Source organism: Archocentrus centrarchus, chromosome 12 (assembly GCF_007364275.1).
Source record: "Archocentrus centrarchus isolate MPI-CPG fArcCen1 chromosome 12, fArcCen1, whole genome shotgun sequence".
Classification (NCBI taxonomy): Eukaryota; Metazoa; Chordata; class Actinopteri; order Cichliformes; family Cichlidae; genus Archocentrus; species Archocentrus centrarchus.
The window spans coordinates 7,676,564-7,695,039 of NC_044357.1; the positions used below are offsets into that span (position 1 = coordinate 7,676,564).

General features: G+C 41.6%; 1 protein-coding gene across 1 annotated transcript in view; it reads left to right on the forward strand.

Moving 5' to 3' along the window:
- pcsk5a (proprotein convertase subtilisin/kexin type 5a) overlaps positions 1-18,476 on the forward strand; it is a 35,590-nt gene that overhangs the window by 14,566 nt on the left and 2,548 nt on the right. Inside the window, exons 16-35 of the mRNA XM_030742719.1 lie at positions 206-396; positions 632-716; positions 1,158-1,261; positions 1,390-1,528; positions 1,770-1,885; positions 2,141-2,243; positions 3,051-3,187; positions 3,447-3,647; positions 3,803-3,871; positions 4,033-4,075; positions 4,240-4,382; positions 5,662-5,862; positions 7,681-7,761; positions 7,910-8,108; positions 8,491-8,705; positions 10,787-11,029; positions 12,718-12,954; positions 13,080-13,257; positions 13,803-14,020; positions 18,110-18,210. Of these exons, the coding sequence (XP_030598579.1) occupies positions 206-396; positions 632-716; positions 1,158-1,261; positions 1,390-1,528; positions 1,770-1,885; positions 2,141-2,243; positions 3,051-3,187; positions 3,447-3,647; positions 3,803-3,871; positions 4,033-4,075; positions 4,240-4,382; positions 5,662-5,862; positions 7,681-7,761; positions 7,910-8,108; positions 8,491-8,705; positions 10,787-11,029; positions 12,718-12,954; positions 13,080-13,257; positions 13,803-14,020; positions 18,110-18,210 (3,004 nt within the window). The remainder of the gene's footprint in view (positions 1-205; positions 397-631; positions 717-1,157; positions 1,262-1,389; positions 1,529-1,769; positions 1,886-2,140; positions 2,244-3,050; positions 3,188-3,446; positions 3,648-3,802; positions 3,872-4,032; positions 4,076-4,239; positions 4,383-5,661; positions 5,863-7,680; positions 7,762-7,909; positions 8,109-8,490; positions 8,706-10,786; positions 11,030-12,717; positions 12,955-13,079; positions 13,258-13,802; positions 14,021-18,109; positions 18,211-18,476) is intronic.

Sequence of the window (18,476 nt, forward strand, 5' to 3'; positions counted from 1 at the left end):
TATATGGCTCGTACACGGTGCTTTTAAAAATAATCGATTTTATTTATTCTGTTAAATCATTGCTGAAGTTCAAAGGCTTCTGTGGCTAGGATTTTAATTTATGGTGGCAAAAATGGACCCGCAGTGTAATTTTCTTCACACCCACTCATTTCAATAGCGACACCTCTTGTCCTCTTGTGTTCTTTGGTCCATGTCTGTCTAATAGGTTGTGTGTATCAGAGTGTCCCAGGGGATTCTGGGGTGACCGCCGGCATTGTAAGAAGTGCCACTCCTCCTGTGAGCGCTGCACCGGCGGTCGGGATAACCAGTGCACTTCCTGTCAGCCTGGCCATCACCTGACTGAGGGGACCAACACCTGCACAGCGATCTGTGGCGAAAACTACTACCTCGACCATGGTTGGCCTCTGGGCTGAGTCTTTTAAACTTGAGACTGTTTTGTGACATTTTTTGGGATCGAATTAATAAGACAGAAGTAAAATCCTTGAGTGAAGCTGTGGCTCACAGAGGGGCTGTTTGAATGCAGCTGCACTAATGAATAGTCAGTTGATGTAACTGCAGCTGAAGGTATGTGAGTGAGATTGATTAATGGCTCTGATGTGTACTCCATGTGTATTGCTTGATTTCCCCACAGATGCAAACATGTGCAGAAAGTGCAGTGAAAACTGCTTGAAGTGCACCTCCTACAGCATCTGCACAGAATGCAAACCACACACAAGGTGAAACAAACCCTCTGATGATGCTTGAATTAACTGCTCTGTAAACACTGCTCCTTCTCCTCCAGCCTCTGAGAATACTGATTGTCCCCGCACATACACAAACCCTCTACAGAATCATAACAATTAGAGAAAGCTACAGTATTTTTTTTATCTGTGCATGCAGTTCCACTTTTTGCTCTTCATTTACACACGCATCTCAGGAAGATAAGTTTACCTTAATTTACATTTTGCCGTGTCATTACTGGAAAGGACAAAAATATCTCAAATGACAAATTCAGCATATAGTTGAGTTAGAAGTTTCCGGAATACCGCGTTCACTGACTCAGTTCACCAAGTGCTAGTGGTGGTGTGCCGTGGGATGAAGGCAGTGACTCATCTATTTGGTGTCACATGATTGACTGAGTGTGTCACGGTGCCACATGCTCGCTCCATCCTCTCCAGTCTACAGGGGAACCGGTGCCAGCGGAGCTGTGAGGCTGGATCCTACCATGACACGCAGGAGGGCGCGTGCAAGCCCTGTCACCAGGCCTGCGCTACCTGTGCAGGTGAGAGAGGAGTCAAAAGTCATGGTTAACCAGGATCTAGATATTTTTTTTCTGCTATTATTTGCATTACTTCTGTATGTATTTTGTCCAGTTAAGAGTGTGTATGTCTCTGCCTCATGCTGCACCAGGTGCAGGTGTTAAGGCGTGCAATACTTGTGCAGAAGGATACTTGATGGAGGAGTGGAGGTGCGTGTCCTCCTGCAGTGCTGGCTTCTACGCCACAGAACCAAACCCAGAGATAGCTGATGGGCACAGGATATGTAGGAGGTGAGCTCACTGGTGTGTGTTCAGGTGTGGGAGGTTTGTTTATCTGCTGGTGGCAGGCCTTTTTCTTGTGGTTGGCTTCTGTGTGTGTGTTTGTGCTTGTTTTGGCACTTGTGTTTGTTGTTGCTGTGTGCCTGTATGGAGTGGGATTTAGTTATTTTCTGTGTGTGTGTGTGTGTGTGTGTGTGTGTGGTCAGGGTTTTGTGTGAAGAGTTCATGTGTTTGTCTGTGCTTCTCTCTTCAGGTGTGACGCCAGCTGTCTCACCTGTGTGGGGCCGAGCAAATGGAACTGCAGCAGCTGTTCCAGCGGTCGTAGCCTGCAGAGGGGAGTGTGCGCCGTTAACACCGAGTGCACGGACGGTCAGTCAGCCATTTTCGACATTTTCTTGACACATTTTGTTCAAACATCTAAAAGATTTGTTAGCACAGAAACAAAACCCATTAATATGTATCAATTTAGCATGAATTCTCATCTCACCTCTCATCTCATCTCTGACTCTGAGTCATCTGATTTAACCAGAAGTCATTCAGCTGTGGCACATGAAACCAACCTCTACACCTCAGATGGTTATTCATTTCTGAGTCAGTGTGGTTCTCCTGCTGTCTGTCTATCAGGAGAGTACCAGGACAGTAACAGGAAGTGCTACATGTGCCACGCAACGTGCCTGAAGTGCACAGGGCCGCAAAACGAAGACTGCATCAGCTGTGTTTCTTCACGGTGAGCTGGACTTGACTTTTTTAGATTGAGTGCATCCCACTGTTTCTTTATGATAAATGACATTTCACTGTGCCTGGGTACAAAATAATATTTCACAGATGCATTGGTATTGCTATTGTTTCAAAGCTAGTAAGACGCAGATTCTTTCTATGTAATATGTGACTTGGTATACAGCTGAGATGATTATGATTATGTGATTTAAAGAAAGATATCCAGCAAACCTCTGCATAGATTTCATTTTTTTTAAGTAAAAATAGCAAAAAATGCTTCCCAGCTTCAGCATGAGAGGCTTATTTTGCTGCTTTTCTTTCTCATTTGTCCTTGCAAACTGACTAACTTTGGGGTTGGGCGGCCCTTACGAACTCCAAATGTACTCCACCCTGAGTTGCCTACTTAGAGACAAGAAATGAATAAAGCATAAAATGTCCCATTTATGGTCTGTTAGTTTTTACAAAGTTGCCTCAAGAAAATTGAAACTGAGCAACAATTACTTCATACAGTCTGATGAGCATCATCCTGTCACGCTTTTTAAAGCAGGTAGGTTGTTGTGTGGATTCAGGCTGTTCCTGTAATCCCAGTTCTGACTCTACAGTTGGAGCTCTGTAGGGGTGATAGCATCTGGTACAGGACTCCACTTCTTGTTGTGGATGAACATAGTTGTTGATGCTGACCAGATGGCTCCCTGACACTCTTCATTGATAAAATGTCAAAAAAAAACAAAACAAAAACACTACTGTATTATAATAAGAAGCATCAGTATATAAAAACTCAGCGTTGATTTTGTGATGTTGGCGTTGCCGGCTGCAGGGCTCTGGATGAGGGCCGCTGCGTGACGGAATGTGCCAGAGGAAAGTACCGGTCAGGTGGCCGGTGTCACCTGTGTGATCACACCTGTGCCACGTGTGTGGATGAGGGACCTGCCAACTGTACGAGCTGTGACACCGGTGAGTACAGTTAGCACACTCGCGCTCTTTGAGTGTGATCTGGTGTGTGCTGAAATTTGTTCATGTCCACCTTTAGTGTGTGAATGTTAACCAGGGGTCAAAAAAACTGACTGAAAAGATTGAAATTGGGATTGAAAAGAAAAAAAAAAGGAACAAAAGGAAGGGGAAAAAATCTAAATATTTACAACCAGGAAGTTGTGCTAACCAAAGTACAGTCAAAGTTCAATGTTTGGATGATAAATTGCTGTTTATTCTCCAGATAAGTTTGGGAAGGAGCGTTACCTCCATAAAGGCTTGTGTCTGGATGCCTGTCCTGAGACTTTCTACAACACCGAGCAGAAGACCTGTGAGCCCTGTGTAGACCACTGCCAGCGCTGCACAGGCCCCAACAGCTGCCTGAAGTGTAATTCCTCCCACTATGTCTCTGATGGAAAATGTGAGAAGCTGGAGTGTGGAGAAGGTAAACAAGGTCTCAGCGTTGTTTATGATGTACCTGTTGTGTCACGGTGTCAGAGATTACTTTGAAGAGCGCTGTTTCACACTCACCTCTCTCTCATCCTCGTTTTGTGATTGTTTGTCTCACTGCATCCTCCGCTCTCTTCTCTGTTTTCTCAGATGAGTTGGAAGATCCAGATTATGACAATTGCATGACCTGCGAGGAAGGCTGCAAGAAATGTGTCCCTTGTAAGTCACGACTCAGTAGCCGTAATAAAGTTTTCCCAACTGAATGCTGCCTCCAGCAGAACGAGCTTTCCTCCCAGCGTGTTGCAGGCCATGTTGAAGGTTTTCCCCCCCGTTGGTCCTGTTGAAAAAGACAGCTGAATTTTTTTGTCTGCTTTCAACAGATAACCCCAAGCATTGTCTGTCCTGCATTGAGGGCTTTTACAAGTAAGGCCGTGTGCATCGCTGTGGCTGTGTGTGATCTCCCCACTCCACACTCACTTTTACTTTCATTTCATTTCTGCGCTAGAAAGAAAAGACCTCTTCTTGCAGTGAGAGTACAGTGTATGTTTGTGTGTGATAGAAGCATCAACTGCTGCTCTTGTTATCAGTTTCCAGGATGCCTGCTACAAATACTGTCCAGCTAAGACATACAGTGTAGAAGAAGACATGACCTGCGTTCCATGTGACGGCAACTGTGTGAACTGTGATGAATACGAGTGCTACTGGTGTGAGACCGACCTCATCTTATTTGGTAATTTGCCCCTTTGAGCAAGTTAAAAGTTATTTGCATCTTTGTTATTTAAGTATCATAAGTTATCAACATGCACAAAAGCCCATGGATTTCTATGCTGCAGCCGTGTCATTAAATGCATCGCTAAAACACATTTTGAGGTCAGCTTGAAAGAAAGGCAGATGTGAAATGTCAAAGTGAGATCAGATGTCAAATGTGACATATTTGGATGCAAACCATCACGTAATATTTAGAATCCCCATTTATCATTCTGTCTATGCCTGTATGTTGTCAATACAAACATGGTAGTAAGAAACATAGTTTTAAATAGCTCTATATAGCATTATTATAGCTTTGATCTTCAGATCAGTCGGGTGACCTTGAAGGAGACGTCAGAGGTCAAATGTGACATGATATTTTAAATCTTTATAAAGTACTTTCTATATGTTGACAAAACACACCACACTTGTAAGTTATCAAGTTCTAAGTCTTTTTTGTCAGTTTTTGACCAATAAGTCGTTAAGTTGACCTTGAAGACCTTTGGTGGATGTGAACCAAATGTCATGTTAACATGACCCCGCTCTGCACCCATTCAAAGTTTTATCAGAGTTCAGTCCTAACTTTTCCAGCTATCGTGTTTACAGACAGAATGACATGCAAACGCTACCAAAAACTTAACCTCCTTCGCAGAGGTAATAACTGAAAATAAATATGAATTGGATAAATGTAGATGGTGGGAAAGTAAAGAGGGTAAATAGGGCTTCTAATTCATAGGGTCAGTAAATACACAAGCAAATTAAAATGGAAATATTATTTTATAAATCTTGCATAGAGGATAGAAGAGGATGTTAGGGACAGGGTAAGGAGGAGGCAGATGATCTGCTGTGGCGATCCCTAAAGGGAGCAGCAGAAAGAAGAGCAAGCCGGAGTACAGAGAGAATCCGCCCACCCAGAGGGAACTCAAGTTTGGGGTGAACGTGCAAAATCCACAGAGGACCAGAAGGTCCAGGATTTGAACCCAGGACCTCCCCAGTCCCCAATAAAAATATATTTTCTCTCTCTTAGAACTTAGAATAAAGACTTCCAGATATGTAGTCATTTATTGGAGGCTTCACTAAAATCCAGTTCCAATTATTTACAAATTGTTATCCATTTTTTCATAAGGTAATATACAGTAATCCTATAAAAAAAAACTTTTTAAACTGATGTGTGAAACTGGTGAAGTTCGCCTTAATGTAAAGTAGTGCTTGCCCAGCTGGATTACATGCAGTACTGATCAGAGGCTACTCTTTTTCCTCAGAGGGGAAGTGCGTTTCGGTATGTCCGGATGGTTTCTATGGCGATGAAGATAGCAACAACTGTGAGGAGTGTCACTCAGACTGCGTGACATGTAGCGGCCCGAAGGACAAAGACTGTCTGTCGTGTGAGGAGGGAAAGACGCTAGAAAACGGAGAGTGTGTGTCTGACCATGAGGTCTGTCGCATTAAGACCTTTCTTAGCGGTGAGACTAATACTTGTATTCCACTAATCCATCTGTCTGCCCATAATGAATCAGGGATTTGGGCACTTTCACAGGAGCAGAAAAGAAATCTTGGAGGGTAATTGGTCTGTGCGCCACTGTCCCTGAACTCTGTACCAACTTAAGTACCCAAAACAGAATGCATGTCAGCCAGACACAGAATTAGAAATAACTGATTGTGTATGTTGAACATTTTGCTCCCTCCATAAATTAGTTTGACAGACCTTAAACAATGTATGGTAATTAGTTTGAGGCGAGACATCTTAATTATTAAGAACTTAAATAACTTTGAGAAAAGTGCATGGGTTAATACAAAGATTGAAAATGAGCACAGGGAGGAAAAGTTGTTCTCAAAGTTGAAATCTCAGCAATGACAAAGCTAGATTTAACTAGATACTAATCTTAGATATCTTAGAGAGATAAGTTATATACTATCTGTTGAATCCACATAAAAAACAATAGGACAAGGAAGGATTTTCCCATGATTATGTTGGAATTTGTTTCCTGGCCTAGCTTTTTCCTTCTGAATACAGTCTTTATTCTGAGCTAAGAGAAACTAAACGTGTGAGCTCTGGCTTTGCATTCAGCAAACGGACATCACAGGAAAGTTTTCCTTTGCCGTGATTCAGGAGTTTCAGCATTCATGTCATGACCAAGCATTTCAGTCGCATAGGCCAAGCTAAAAGTTATGGAAAATATCTGAAAATGCAAACTGACCAGACAATGACTTTAAGTGAGGGAGAAAACAGATGTCCTGGCTCTGTCAAAAGGTAGGAAAGTGTCCAGGAAAATGTGGCGAGGCCACATTTTGTCATCTTTACTGTTCAGATATTACCAAAAAAATCTGATGACTTGAACAAATGCTTCATTGTAGATGTTTTAAGAATTCATGGTTTCCCCCTAACCTTAGCTAATAGATTGGTAGCTTAAGATTCATTTTAAAGATAAGACATGTGTTTAAATAGCTGCATTAACTGTAGATATCCAATTCGGCCAATCACATGGTAGTAACTCAGTGTATTTAGGAAATTACACATGGTCAAGATGTCCTACTGAAGTTCAAACTGAGCATCAGAATGGGGAAGAAAGGTGATTTAAGTGGCTTTGAACATGGCATGCCTGTTGGTGCCAGACGGGCACAGTCTGAACAGGGTTAGGGTTAGCCTTTTTCAGAAATGGCTGATCTACTAGGATTTTCCCACACAAACATTTCTAGAGTTGACAGAAATTGTCTGAAATAGAGAACATATCCAGTGAGCGTCAGTTGTCAGGCTGAAAAGGCCTCGTTGATCACGGAGGTTAAAGGAGAATGGGCAGTGATTTAAATCAGGAGACAGGCTGGCTCTGTCAGAGGGTAGAGCAGGCTTGTCTGCTTCAGGGTGGTAGGAAGGCAACAATTACCCAAATAACCACTTGTTACAACTAAGGTATGTAGAAGAACATCTCTAAATGCACAACATGCCAAATCTTGATGGACTTACAGCAGCAGAAGACCATTCCAGTTGCCACTGCTGTTAACTAAGAGCAGGAAACTGAGGCTACAATTTGCACCAAAAGTGGACAATATAAGAATTGGAAAAAAGTTGCGGGATGAGTCTTAATTTCTGATGTCAGAATTCAGCCTAAACCCTGTGAAAGCATGGATCCATCCTGCCTTGTAACAAAGGTTCAGGCTGGTGGTGATGGTGTAATGGTGTGGGGGATATTTTCTCGGCACACTTGATTCTGGATCAGGGCTCAGTTTTCCTCTGTTATGTGCTGTTTTATTGTTATGATGATCACAGTGTTGTTGCTCTCCAGATGGGACATGCAAGGACTGCCACCCGTCCTGTGAGTCCTGCTCTGGACAAGAGAAGAACGAGTGTACAAAATGTGCTAAAGGTTTGTCGGTGGTTTAGTGTATGGAGACGAAGTGTTTGCATGCTTTTCAGACCCGCAGCAGCAGTTTGATATTTTCTTAGTTGCCCTGCATGAAATCTGGCCCTTTCACGGTGATGACGTTTACTTTTTTTTGTTGTTTGTCCTTTAGGACGATTTTTGACCACACAGCAAACATGTGTATTGACGTGTCCGGGGGGCTTCATCGCCAGTCAGCTGAGCGGTGTGTGTGAGGCTTGCCCTCCAGGTTGTTTAAAGTGTGTGGACGCTCAGCAGTGCATGCGCTGCCAGAGCTCTCGCAAAGCTCCGTTGTTCCTGCAGGCTGGGCAGTGTGTTCAAGAGTGTGTCAGGTCAGGGGTCAATCCTATTGCTGCTATCTTTTGAATGTCACACAAGATGTTTGAGGCACATCCTCCGACGAGCAAAAAATAAATGTCAGATGTATTTGTTGCCCATGATTTTGACATTTCTTACACGACGTTTTATTAAATTTTGATGCCCTTAAAACCAGACGCATATATTGATCTTGTTGAAGCTCCATTAGCAAGCTTCATTTAAACTTTCTGACCATGTGACCATATTCAAATGTTAGTTGCCTCTTTTTCCTATACATGCTATTTATGTAGGAATAACAGAATAAATGCAGAACTAATGTAAAGTATACATGTATATTTTAAGTGTATTGCCATGCCTTTTCTGCCTGTCCATCGAGCTCTTTGTGGCTTCCAACAGGGGCTATCCTATAGGCCAGGTTTGTCATAGCTGTGCACCTGGCTGCACATCCTGTGGGAGGAACGCTACCCACTGCCTCAGCTGTGAAGAACCTCTTCTCCTACACAAGCACCAGTGTATGGAGAAGTGTCCTCCAGCGCACACTGTCCAGGACAGAGAATGCCAACCCTGCCCCTCAGCCTGTCAGGAGTGCGACCCACTCGGGCTTTGCACAGGTACAAAACTGCAACACAAACTGAGATAAATTCAGCTCTTTCAGTCTGTGTGCTTTTAGCATTCTTTAGTCTTCTCCATGAATGACTGACTCCATATAATTGCCAGCAACACTACAACACAACACGCATTATGTATGATTCCCATACTGCATATTTTTTTTCTAATTATTGCAAAGCAATCTTTTTCTAAAGCATCACTATGGGATTGCCATTTTGGATCTTTAGTGAACTGCCTTAAATAGCTACTGGAATGCAGTAAAGTGTTGCTGGTAAGGGCCTGATGATTTTTTTAGTATGTGCTGATATGTAAAGCCTATGAACTGAAAGTGGGTGTACTTTCTTTTTCATGTCTTTAATAACTGATGGTCCCTGTAATGCTGCTATAATTAATGTTTTATGTCAAATACAATGTGAAAGGCTCGCAGCGTTGAAACTCCAGAGTTTGTTCTTTCTGCTCACGAACTCATGAATTCAGTTTTATAGTTTTTGTTATTTCTCAGACAAACAATAACATACCTCTACCTCAATTTTTTTCTTGGTTCCCTTTGCAATATTAGAAAGCATTATAGCTGTTGTTTAGCTGCTCACTTTCACCAGGTCACTCAAAAAGGTGACTAACTAACAAAGCAGGTTATTTATCTGTAGATGGTGAAGATCAAAAAGCCCCTAAAGCCAGTGCAGCATACTCAGGATCTCACAAAGGATTGCACAAAGGTGATTAGGTCAACCCGGGGCTTCCCGTTCTTGCTGGGAGCTCGTTCATATAAACGAGACAGTGCTGTTAGCATGAGCAATCACAACAAGTCCATATGCAGTAGGCAAAGGACCAAAATTAAAAGCAGCATACTTACTTCAAACAAAACAGAAGGTTGTGTGAGGAATAGCACTGTACAGTATGTTTGATATATATATATATTTAAAACACTGCAAATGTGTGTGTGCGCCAAGCGCTCCTGTCAGTAAGGCTTGAATTTCACTATATAAACTCAATTTAATTCCGGGAAAGAGAAGCAGGCAAACAATGCCGACTGTGTCACTTAAAAGCTCTAACCCCATCAGCTGCAACCCTGACAGAATAAGGCTGATAGAATTAGACTTGCTCCCAGATGTGTTAAACTCAAGTCAAAAAATGCATTTAAAACTAATAATTCAAACTTATAATAAGCTTACTTGAAACACTCAAAGAAATTTTCTGAGGCCAACGTGCACAAGGCCGGGGTTCTTCCGCGTGTGTCTGCCAGTGTGTGCGCCTTCTTCTCATTTCTCGATTTGTACGTCCTCGATTCGTCTCCTCAGCTCCTCTCCTCGTGCTCCACACAGAGATGTGAGAGGAGAGGAAGAGACATGAGGTGAGAAGAGCCGAGGCAACAGGCATTTAACAAAATGAGACATCCTTGCCTCGGAGCCGTCATTTTAAAGCGATCAATTAATTTTGACATGTGACACAGCCGCATCATCTTTCCACTGTTTCCTGATAGCTTATTGCTTAATTTTGTAATGATGTAGATGTACCTTTTTTTTTATTTATTTTTTTTTTATTATTATTATCATACATTTTGATCACACATTTGTTCATCCTGGGAGACTAAAACAAGTTACGAATACAGTGGACTAGAGTGTGCAGTGTCCTCATCAGACCATGGTTTGCATATTCCAGCTGTGCCACGCCTCACAAGCAAAAATAGAAACAACAGACAGACTGACAAGACTGAGGGAGAGGCGGGGCTATAAATGCCCAGGGAATAGGTAGAACTAATGAACACAGGTGTAACCAACCTGAGTCCTGATACACAAAACACACATAAACAAAACAAAACGAGCCAAAGACGAGGAAACAGGAAAACGTATGAACACTTAGAAACATGAGAATGAGCAGAGACCAGAACTCAACAAATACTTAAGAACAACCATGACCGATATTATTTATCTTTATCTGCTGGATAAGAGGTGATGATTTCTTTATTTGTGTCCATGTTTTTGCAATTCAAATGTGGCTAAAAAAAACAGATCTGCTCACTTTTAAATTCTGAATAAGTTCCTCCAACATTGATGACTGCATTTATGAGGTGTTCTTGATGCAGGCTGTGAGGAGTATCACTTTCTCCACGACGGCCAGTGCATGCTAGACTGTCCAGCTAGCTTCTTTGAGGACAAAGAGCACAGGAGGTGTGTGCAGTGCCACCCTGACTGCGTTTTGTGTGACGGGCCTAACAGCAACGACTGCGATGCCTGCATGGACTCTGAGGCCACCCTGCACAATGGGGCATGTCTCTCAGCCTGCCCCTCTCATACCTATATGGATGGTATAACAGGGGACTGTAAAGGTACAACATTTATTAAACAGCAGAAAGCATGGATCATCTGTCTCGTTAGACTTTTTGGTTGAGAGGTTTTTGTGAGAGAGGACTAATTTGAGCTGCACTCAGCTCAGCAGCATAAAGTTGTACCCCTTTATGTGGTTATTATACACTCTGACCGCCTGTCATTTAAAGTATGACAAAGACAGCCGCGCCACTCCTGAAGCTGATGCTGTGTTTTCTGTCCTGTAGAGTGCCCTTCATACGTTTTTCTCAATTATATTCTCTACTGTGCCTGAGCGTGTTTCTCGACTGAAATAGCAGCGCTTCTGAGATGGTTAACAGGCAGCTGTCAAACCTTGAAAACAGCAGAGAGATGCCAAAGACAGTTCCCTAGAGAAAGACACACCACTCTGGTTTTGTTATTCAGAAACGCAGGAGTGAAAAAATGTTGTAGGCGATGCCCTCTTTTGTTGCTACTTAAAGTAGCTGCCAACAGAAATGCATTCACAAGCACACACATACTCTGCTGTGCAGCAAAATGGGCAGATTTTAATTTTGTTACAGAAAATGTTTTCAGGGACCGTACTGTACCTTGAGAACCAAATAGGTGGAAACTATTCAGTTTAATGAAACGTGTAAAGCACCAAGTCATGACATTAGTCATCTAAAGGCACTCTGTATTTTAAGTATAAAGATAAAACATTATAGATAGAAACCCAATGATCCAATAATCCCCCTTCAGCAAGCACTTGGTGGCAGACGGGCGAAAAAAAATAAAAACCCTCCCTTTTAAAGGAAGAAACCTCCAGCAGAACCAGGCTCAGGGTGGGAGGGTGGCCATCTGCTGTGACCGGCTTGGGGGTGGGGGGGGTGGGGGTGTGAGAAGCACAGAGAGATGATAAACAACAAACAGATTGGAGATGAACTTCAGAAGAGAGAAAAACAAAGAACAGTGGCACACAGTAGTGGCATACAAATGCATGGGGAGGGAAAGAGAGGTCCCCAGTAGGCCTGTAATAGCAAAACTAAAGGATGGTTCAGGGCCATCTGATCCAGCCATAACTAAAAGTTTTATCCAAAAAAAAAAAAAAAAAAAAAGGAAAGTTTTAGGCCTAATTTTAAAAAGTAGAGAAAGTGTTTGTCTCCCGAACCCAAGCTGTTTCTTGCTGTTAAAAGGGAGTTTTTCCTTCCCACTATCGCCAAGTGCTTGCTCACAGGGGGCCATCTGATTGTTGGGGCTTTCTCTCTATTAGTGTAGGGTCTTTATCTTACAATATAAAGCACCTTGAGGTGACTGTTTGCTGTGACTGCGACTTCCAGAAGGAGAGGGGCTTGATAGCTGAAGGTTTTGCCTCTCGTTGTATTTTTGGAAATTATATGAACTCTGAATGAGACTGCACCCAGAGTGCTCCAATGGGATATTATGAGGAACTCTGAGGTCTTTAATATGGAAGAAATATGACCTCTCATTCTATGTTAGTACTTTCAATGCAGCCTTTTTTAATCAACTTAAGGCTTTTCAGAGTATTATTAGGACAACCTAATTATAAGGAAGTTACAATAGTCCAGGCTAGTTTTATTTCTTCCACCTAATATAGTTACAGTTTGTCACTATATATTAAATATCATATAGATATCAAGTTTAGATGAAACATAGATTCACTGTGGGTGTAATACTGCCCTATTGAGTTACTATTTAATTCTATTTCCAGACTGTGATGCATCATGTCTCATGTGCTTTGGGCCTCATGCTACCTCCTGCACCAGCTGCAGAGAGGGTCAGATACTAGATGGTAACAGCCAGTGTGTTTCCTCAGCCAATAAGTGCTCGCCTCACCAGTACATGGACCAACACGGGGAATGCCATCCGTGTCACAAATACTGCTACAGGTGTTCAGGTCCTGGCAAAACCCACTGCCTGAGCTGCAACCCAAGACATCTCCTGCTCAGTGAGTTGAGTTCGGTTTTTGGTAGAGCTAATGAATTCTCTCAAGGATGTGTGTCCTGGAAAAGCTTGTCGGGCATCTGCGATGTGTTTGCTTAGACCCGTGATCATGTGTGTTTGTTGGTACAGATGGCACCTGTGTGGATGAATGCCCAACAGGCTACTATGAGCAGGAGTCTGGGCAGAAATGTGAACCCTGCCATGCTTCCTGTCAGTCCTGTGTTGGAAAGCACAGCCACGAGTGTCTCACGTGCAAACCCCACCTATTTCGAGAGGGCAAAGAATGTGTGGAGACCTGCCAGCACAGGTAGCTTAACCTGCTCCCTGTCCGACCACTGCTCATCCATCATATTATCACATTAAATGTGGTTACACAGCGTAGCCATTAACAAGAGGGATCTGCATAATCACACAAAGAGACCACGGACACTAAACCGTTGCTCTTTAGTTACATGGACAGGGTGCAGTATAAAGGTACAAGATAATTTAGCCAGACATTTAAATAGCCCTTCATGAAGCCTATAAAAAGGCTAATTAGGCTTTATTTTTGAGGGGGTATGCAGTGGTTGAGAGTTAAATTAATGTACCATTAAACTGACATGCAGCAAAATACTCAAGGGAAAACACAAACAGGATACAAAGACTGTACAGACCTGAATACAGATATTGCAGCATTCCCTAGCAATGAAAGAGTGCTCTTTTTTTTTTTACTCTATACCCTATTTTTAGATATGTATGGCTAAATCTGAGGCTGAGGAAAGTTATTTCCTTTGAGGACTAACAAAGCTCTAATCTATTTTTTTTAATTGAATGCAGTCTATGATAACTTTTGACCATCTGTCCATCCTCTAGTCACTATGGAAACATTGCCTCAAGAATGTGTGAAAAGTGCGACCCCAGTTGTGGTGAGTGTATTGGCGGCGGGGAGGATGGCTGCTTGAGCTGCGTTCCAGGCCTCATTTACATGCGGAAAGAAGGCCGTTGCCTCCCTTCGTGCCCTCAGGGATACTACCACGATGCTGTGCACAGGACCTGCGAGCACTGCCACGCCAGCTGCAGAACCTGCTCAGGTACAAGTGTCAGGAGTAATTTAATGTATTACACAAACAATTAATTCATTGCATTAAAATGCACCAATTCAATTAATTTTAATTTATTTAAATAGCACCAAATCACAGCAACAGTCACCTCGAGGTGCTTTATATTGTAAGATAAAGACCCTACAATAATAGAGAGAAAACCCCAACAATCAGAAATTTGGTTCTGGAGCCAATAAAGAGAAGCCAATATGGGAGAAATATGGTCTCTCTTTCTAGTTCCATCAGAGACCCCCAGCACCAGAAAAACAGGTCAGAGGTCTACTTCAGTAACTCGCAAAGGTGAGTAGTTAGGAGTTAACGTGCTGTAACCCCACTAATAATGATTAATGTTAGACGTCATATATCCTTTTTAATGAGTGAGATGTAAAAAAAAAAAAAAAAAATTTTGAAATTTGAAAAAACAGAGGGGGATGGGTTTTTTTCTACAAAAATAATTCAGGAACCAGAGTGGTCTCATATACTCTGAAGCTTGTTAGACTATTATTTATTACTGTGATCAATGTGCAAGTTAACATGTCATAATTAAATCCCTCTTGACATTTGGCCAGCTGTGCAATTTAACTTCAGTATTTAATATGGAGTCATCTCAGATTTCAGCAGCTCAAAATGCTGTCAGTTTAAAAAAATATATATAAAATAAGTATTCCACTATGATGGATTTCCAAATGAGACAATGAAAACAGCCTGCTTTGATGATAGACTTTTTCTGGTTTCATGCAGAACGCATCACCCCTCTTTTACCCACATTTTCAAAGCTCCGTACGGGGAATGAGGTGACCCTGATCATTTACTGAGACTTTGAATAAACCTGTAATGTGTTTTACAGCACTCCAGGTTTTAACTGTGAATTATGCAGTGAATGAAAGGCTGGGATAGGATTCATTCTTTAACATAGGAATGTGATGCTCCAACAAACTGTGAGCTTTATATTTCTTCAGAGACACCCTTCTTAGCGAGAATTCCTGACTGCAGGATGTCACAGACAGCAGCCCTGGTGCACAAGTTCAAATAGGCAGAGGTGGCAAAAGTACAGACATTCTTTACTTAAGTAGAAGTACAGATACTTGTGTTGAAAAAATACTCTGGTAAAAGTTGAAGTACTGATTTAACTTGTTTACTCAAACAAAAGTGAAAAAGTACAGGCTCTGAAATGCACTCAAAGTAAAAAAAAAAAAAGTAAAAGTAGCTCTTTGGAGGACGTTTCTACCTGCCGTTTTTGTGCAAAGCTAACTGAACCTCATGCTAAATTAATGTAATAATTAAAAAAAATATATTACATGAGAATACAAACTTTATTTCAATATAAATTCTAGCTTGAATATGTTATGTAGAACATGAGAAAAAAGAAAAAGAAATTTAAAAAGCTCTATTTGCTGGTACCAACATTGTAGAGGGCGACACTGCCTCACCACATAAACAGGAAAATGACTTCAGTCGGGGGTTAAAGGGAGATTCAGCAGGTGAGGGAACCTTAAGATTGGTTGCAGTGGCTCAGCGTGGGGAAAGAATCACAACTTTCTATTGTGAGCTCCAGTAGATTTTCTTTATGTGCAGGCTGTGATCAGCTGAGCTGCTGCTGCTGATCTTTGTGGATTTACACCACTGAATTCAAGAAGATGTAACCCGGTATTTCAGAACTATCTTGGCTGATTTCCATCTCTTACACTGACAGCATACTTTATTGTCTGTATCGTCTTTATACTGACAGCATACAAGTTAGTATAAAGGTTGAATTCAGCGAATGACTCTAAGCTTCATCAGCTTAGATTCAAACTCATCTCTGCTACATTTCATGTAACCAAACTCTGACTGTGAACACCACAGCTGCTGCGCACCAGTCCAACACAGAGCCTTACTGTAAATTCACCACAATACAGTAAACTGACCTGTTTATCCTGCATTAAAATGCAGTGCAGTTTAGTGCAACCTTTGAATAACACGGTCGGTATACCTCAGTTTGTTTTGAAGGACGTTTCACAATATGACTTCCATGCATCGGCTCGTTCATGCACAACTACACACACACTAACAACGCCTGGAAATTGTTTTAGTGTTTATATCAGTTCATTTCACTGGGGACAATCGTGGCAAGTGTAAGCTACAAACTTGCACTTACGAGTAAAATTTCAGATTATAAAATTTGCAGAAGCAAATTCATAGATGAAGCAGAAGCCATTGCAGCGAAATTCGATAATAGAACCCAAACTGGGCCATTTGAATCCGACTGAGGTGATTTCTACTGTATTTATTTTTGCGGTGTATCTTATTTTGAAGGCATGTTTTACCATGGCTCTAACAGCTGACCAGGGAGCGCTGTGGGCAGAGAGCCTGTTATTCATGTTGAGGCGGGATGTTACGAGAACGCTGCTGATAGAGTTGCATACGAATACAAAGTGGATTCCCGTTTTTTATTATTATACGTAGAAAATCTCACACTTGGTTATGGTCATATCATTTATTTTGACGTATTTATTCGCCACACCTTAAAAGCCGGTCCGTGGAAACATTTTCTAACACTAAACCGGTCCGCGGCTCAAAAAAGGTTGGGGACCACTGCTTTAAACCTAACCTCTCTCCTTCCTCTCCTGTCCTCTTTCTTCCATCTTTGTCCATTTCTGAGTGACATCACAGCTCATTCTGGAAATACAGCGGCTGGACCTTTAGCTCGCAGACACACTGCGTGACAAACTGCACATAAACTGTTTGTGTGTTTGCTGATATTTGTCGAGCTGTTTATAAAGTTGCATTTGAAATTACCTGCCACAACACATTACTCCCTTTATGGTCGTTCAGAAGCACTGGCTGCATGCTGAAGTACAGCGGCCACAACTTACAGACGTCTGCACCAAAAACTGGACTTTAACCATGAGTACAGCGTTATAAATGATGCATACATTATAAGGTTTTGCCTCTTTTGTGTCTTTGCATGCCATAAGGCCTGGTGATGGAAACACCAATAGGATTGTCTTTTCTATGTTATTCCCTCCATTTAGGCTCAAATTGGTTTGATGTTTGAAGGCAAATGTAAGGATTATAAAGTACAGATATTTGTGTAAAAATGTAGGGAGTAAAAGTAAAAAGTAGTCAACAAATAAATACTAAAGTAAAGCGCAAATACCTGAAAACTCTACTTAAGTACAGTAGCGAAGTATCTGTACTTCGTTACGTCCCACCTTTAAAAATAAGAAGCTGGAGAACTTAGAAATATAGATGACCAGGCATGTGGTTGACACTCAGTAGGATTTTTTGTGAGTCTCCTGCATAATTTGATGCTCTGAATCGTTTTCATTTCTATTTTATTTCATTAACAGTAGTTTTCACTATGTGCTTGCAGTTTCACTTACTGAAAAGTTGCAGTGGATCAAATACCAACCCCCCTCCCCCGATGCTGTGTCATCTCTACTGTCACAGGGACACGAGCGCTGAGAGTGAAATTCAGTTTCTGATTTGATTGTTTTTGGGCGCTGTAGGCAGTTTCAAGATGCAGCACTATAGTTTTATATTCCCACCATGGATAAAAAAAAAAACTGGCAAATCATACCCTGCTCACACACACAAACACACACACACCACAGCTGTCAAAAAAACGGGACAGAGGCCCAAATTATTTTTGTACCAGTTGGCCTGTTTAACATGAGCGTCCGTGTGAATCTCCCTCCCTTTTGAAACCAGCCTTTAGCCCCCGTTCAAGGAACTGTGTTTTTGGCGTGTCCACCTTGATTAAATAATTTAAAAAAATAATGTAAACATTTGAACTATTTAGCTCAAGTAAAATTAAAAAGGTGCCTGGTGACATTATAAGACTGCTCCTCTCAACACTTCCCATGCAGTAAGATGCGCATGTGTTGGATTATTTTCATTTATTGTGCTGGGTAATATTTGTGGTAGATCAGTGGTACAAACTGAGAAAATAGCATGCTGCAGCTACACTAATACTTTTTTTTTTTTTTGCTGAATCAGCTCATTTTACATGAAATAGTATTTTTAAGTAAGCCTTTGACAGTGACAAAAATATAGAAAATCACCAGACTAACCTTTTACATTGTCATGTATCTACAGGAAAGCTCCCGCAGTCCTGTGACTCATGCTACCCTGGTTACCTGCTGTCACTCGGCAGGTGTGAGTCCATATGCGATAAAGGCCAGTATCCTGTAATAAAGGTACCGACATTTTTAATTTCACAAATATTAACTTTTCATTAAAAAAATATAAGTGTACCTTGTTGTTCAGCAAAATAATTACTTTGAATGTTTTGGCCCCAGGTATCACATAATGTAATTCAGACAGGTTTATTACTGCACCAGGAGAAATCTCAAACATCACAGCGAAAATTATTACTGTGTCACATTTTCTAAATAAACCTCGCGGCTCATGCTGTGAGGCTGCTGATTGAAATTGTTGGGCAGGCAGATGAATGTTAATGGAC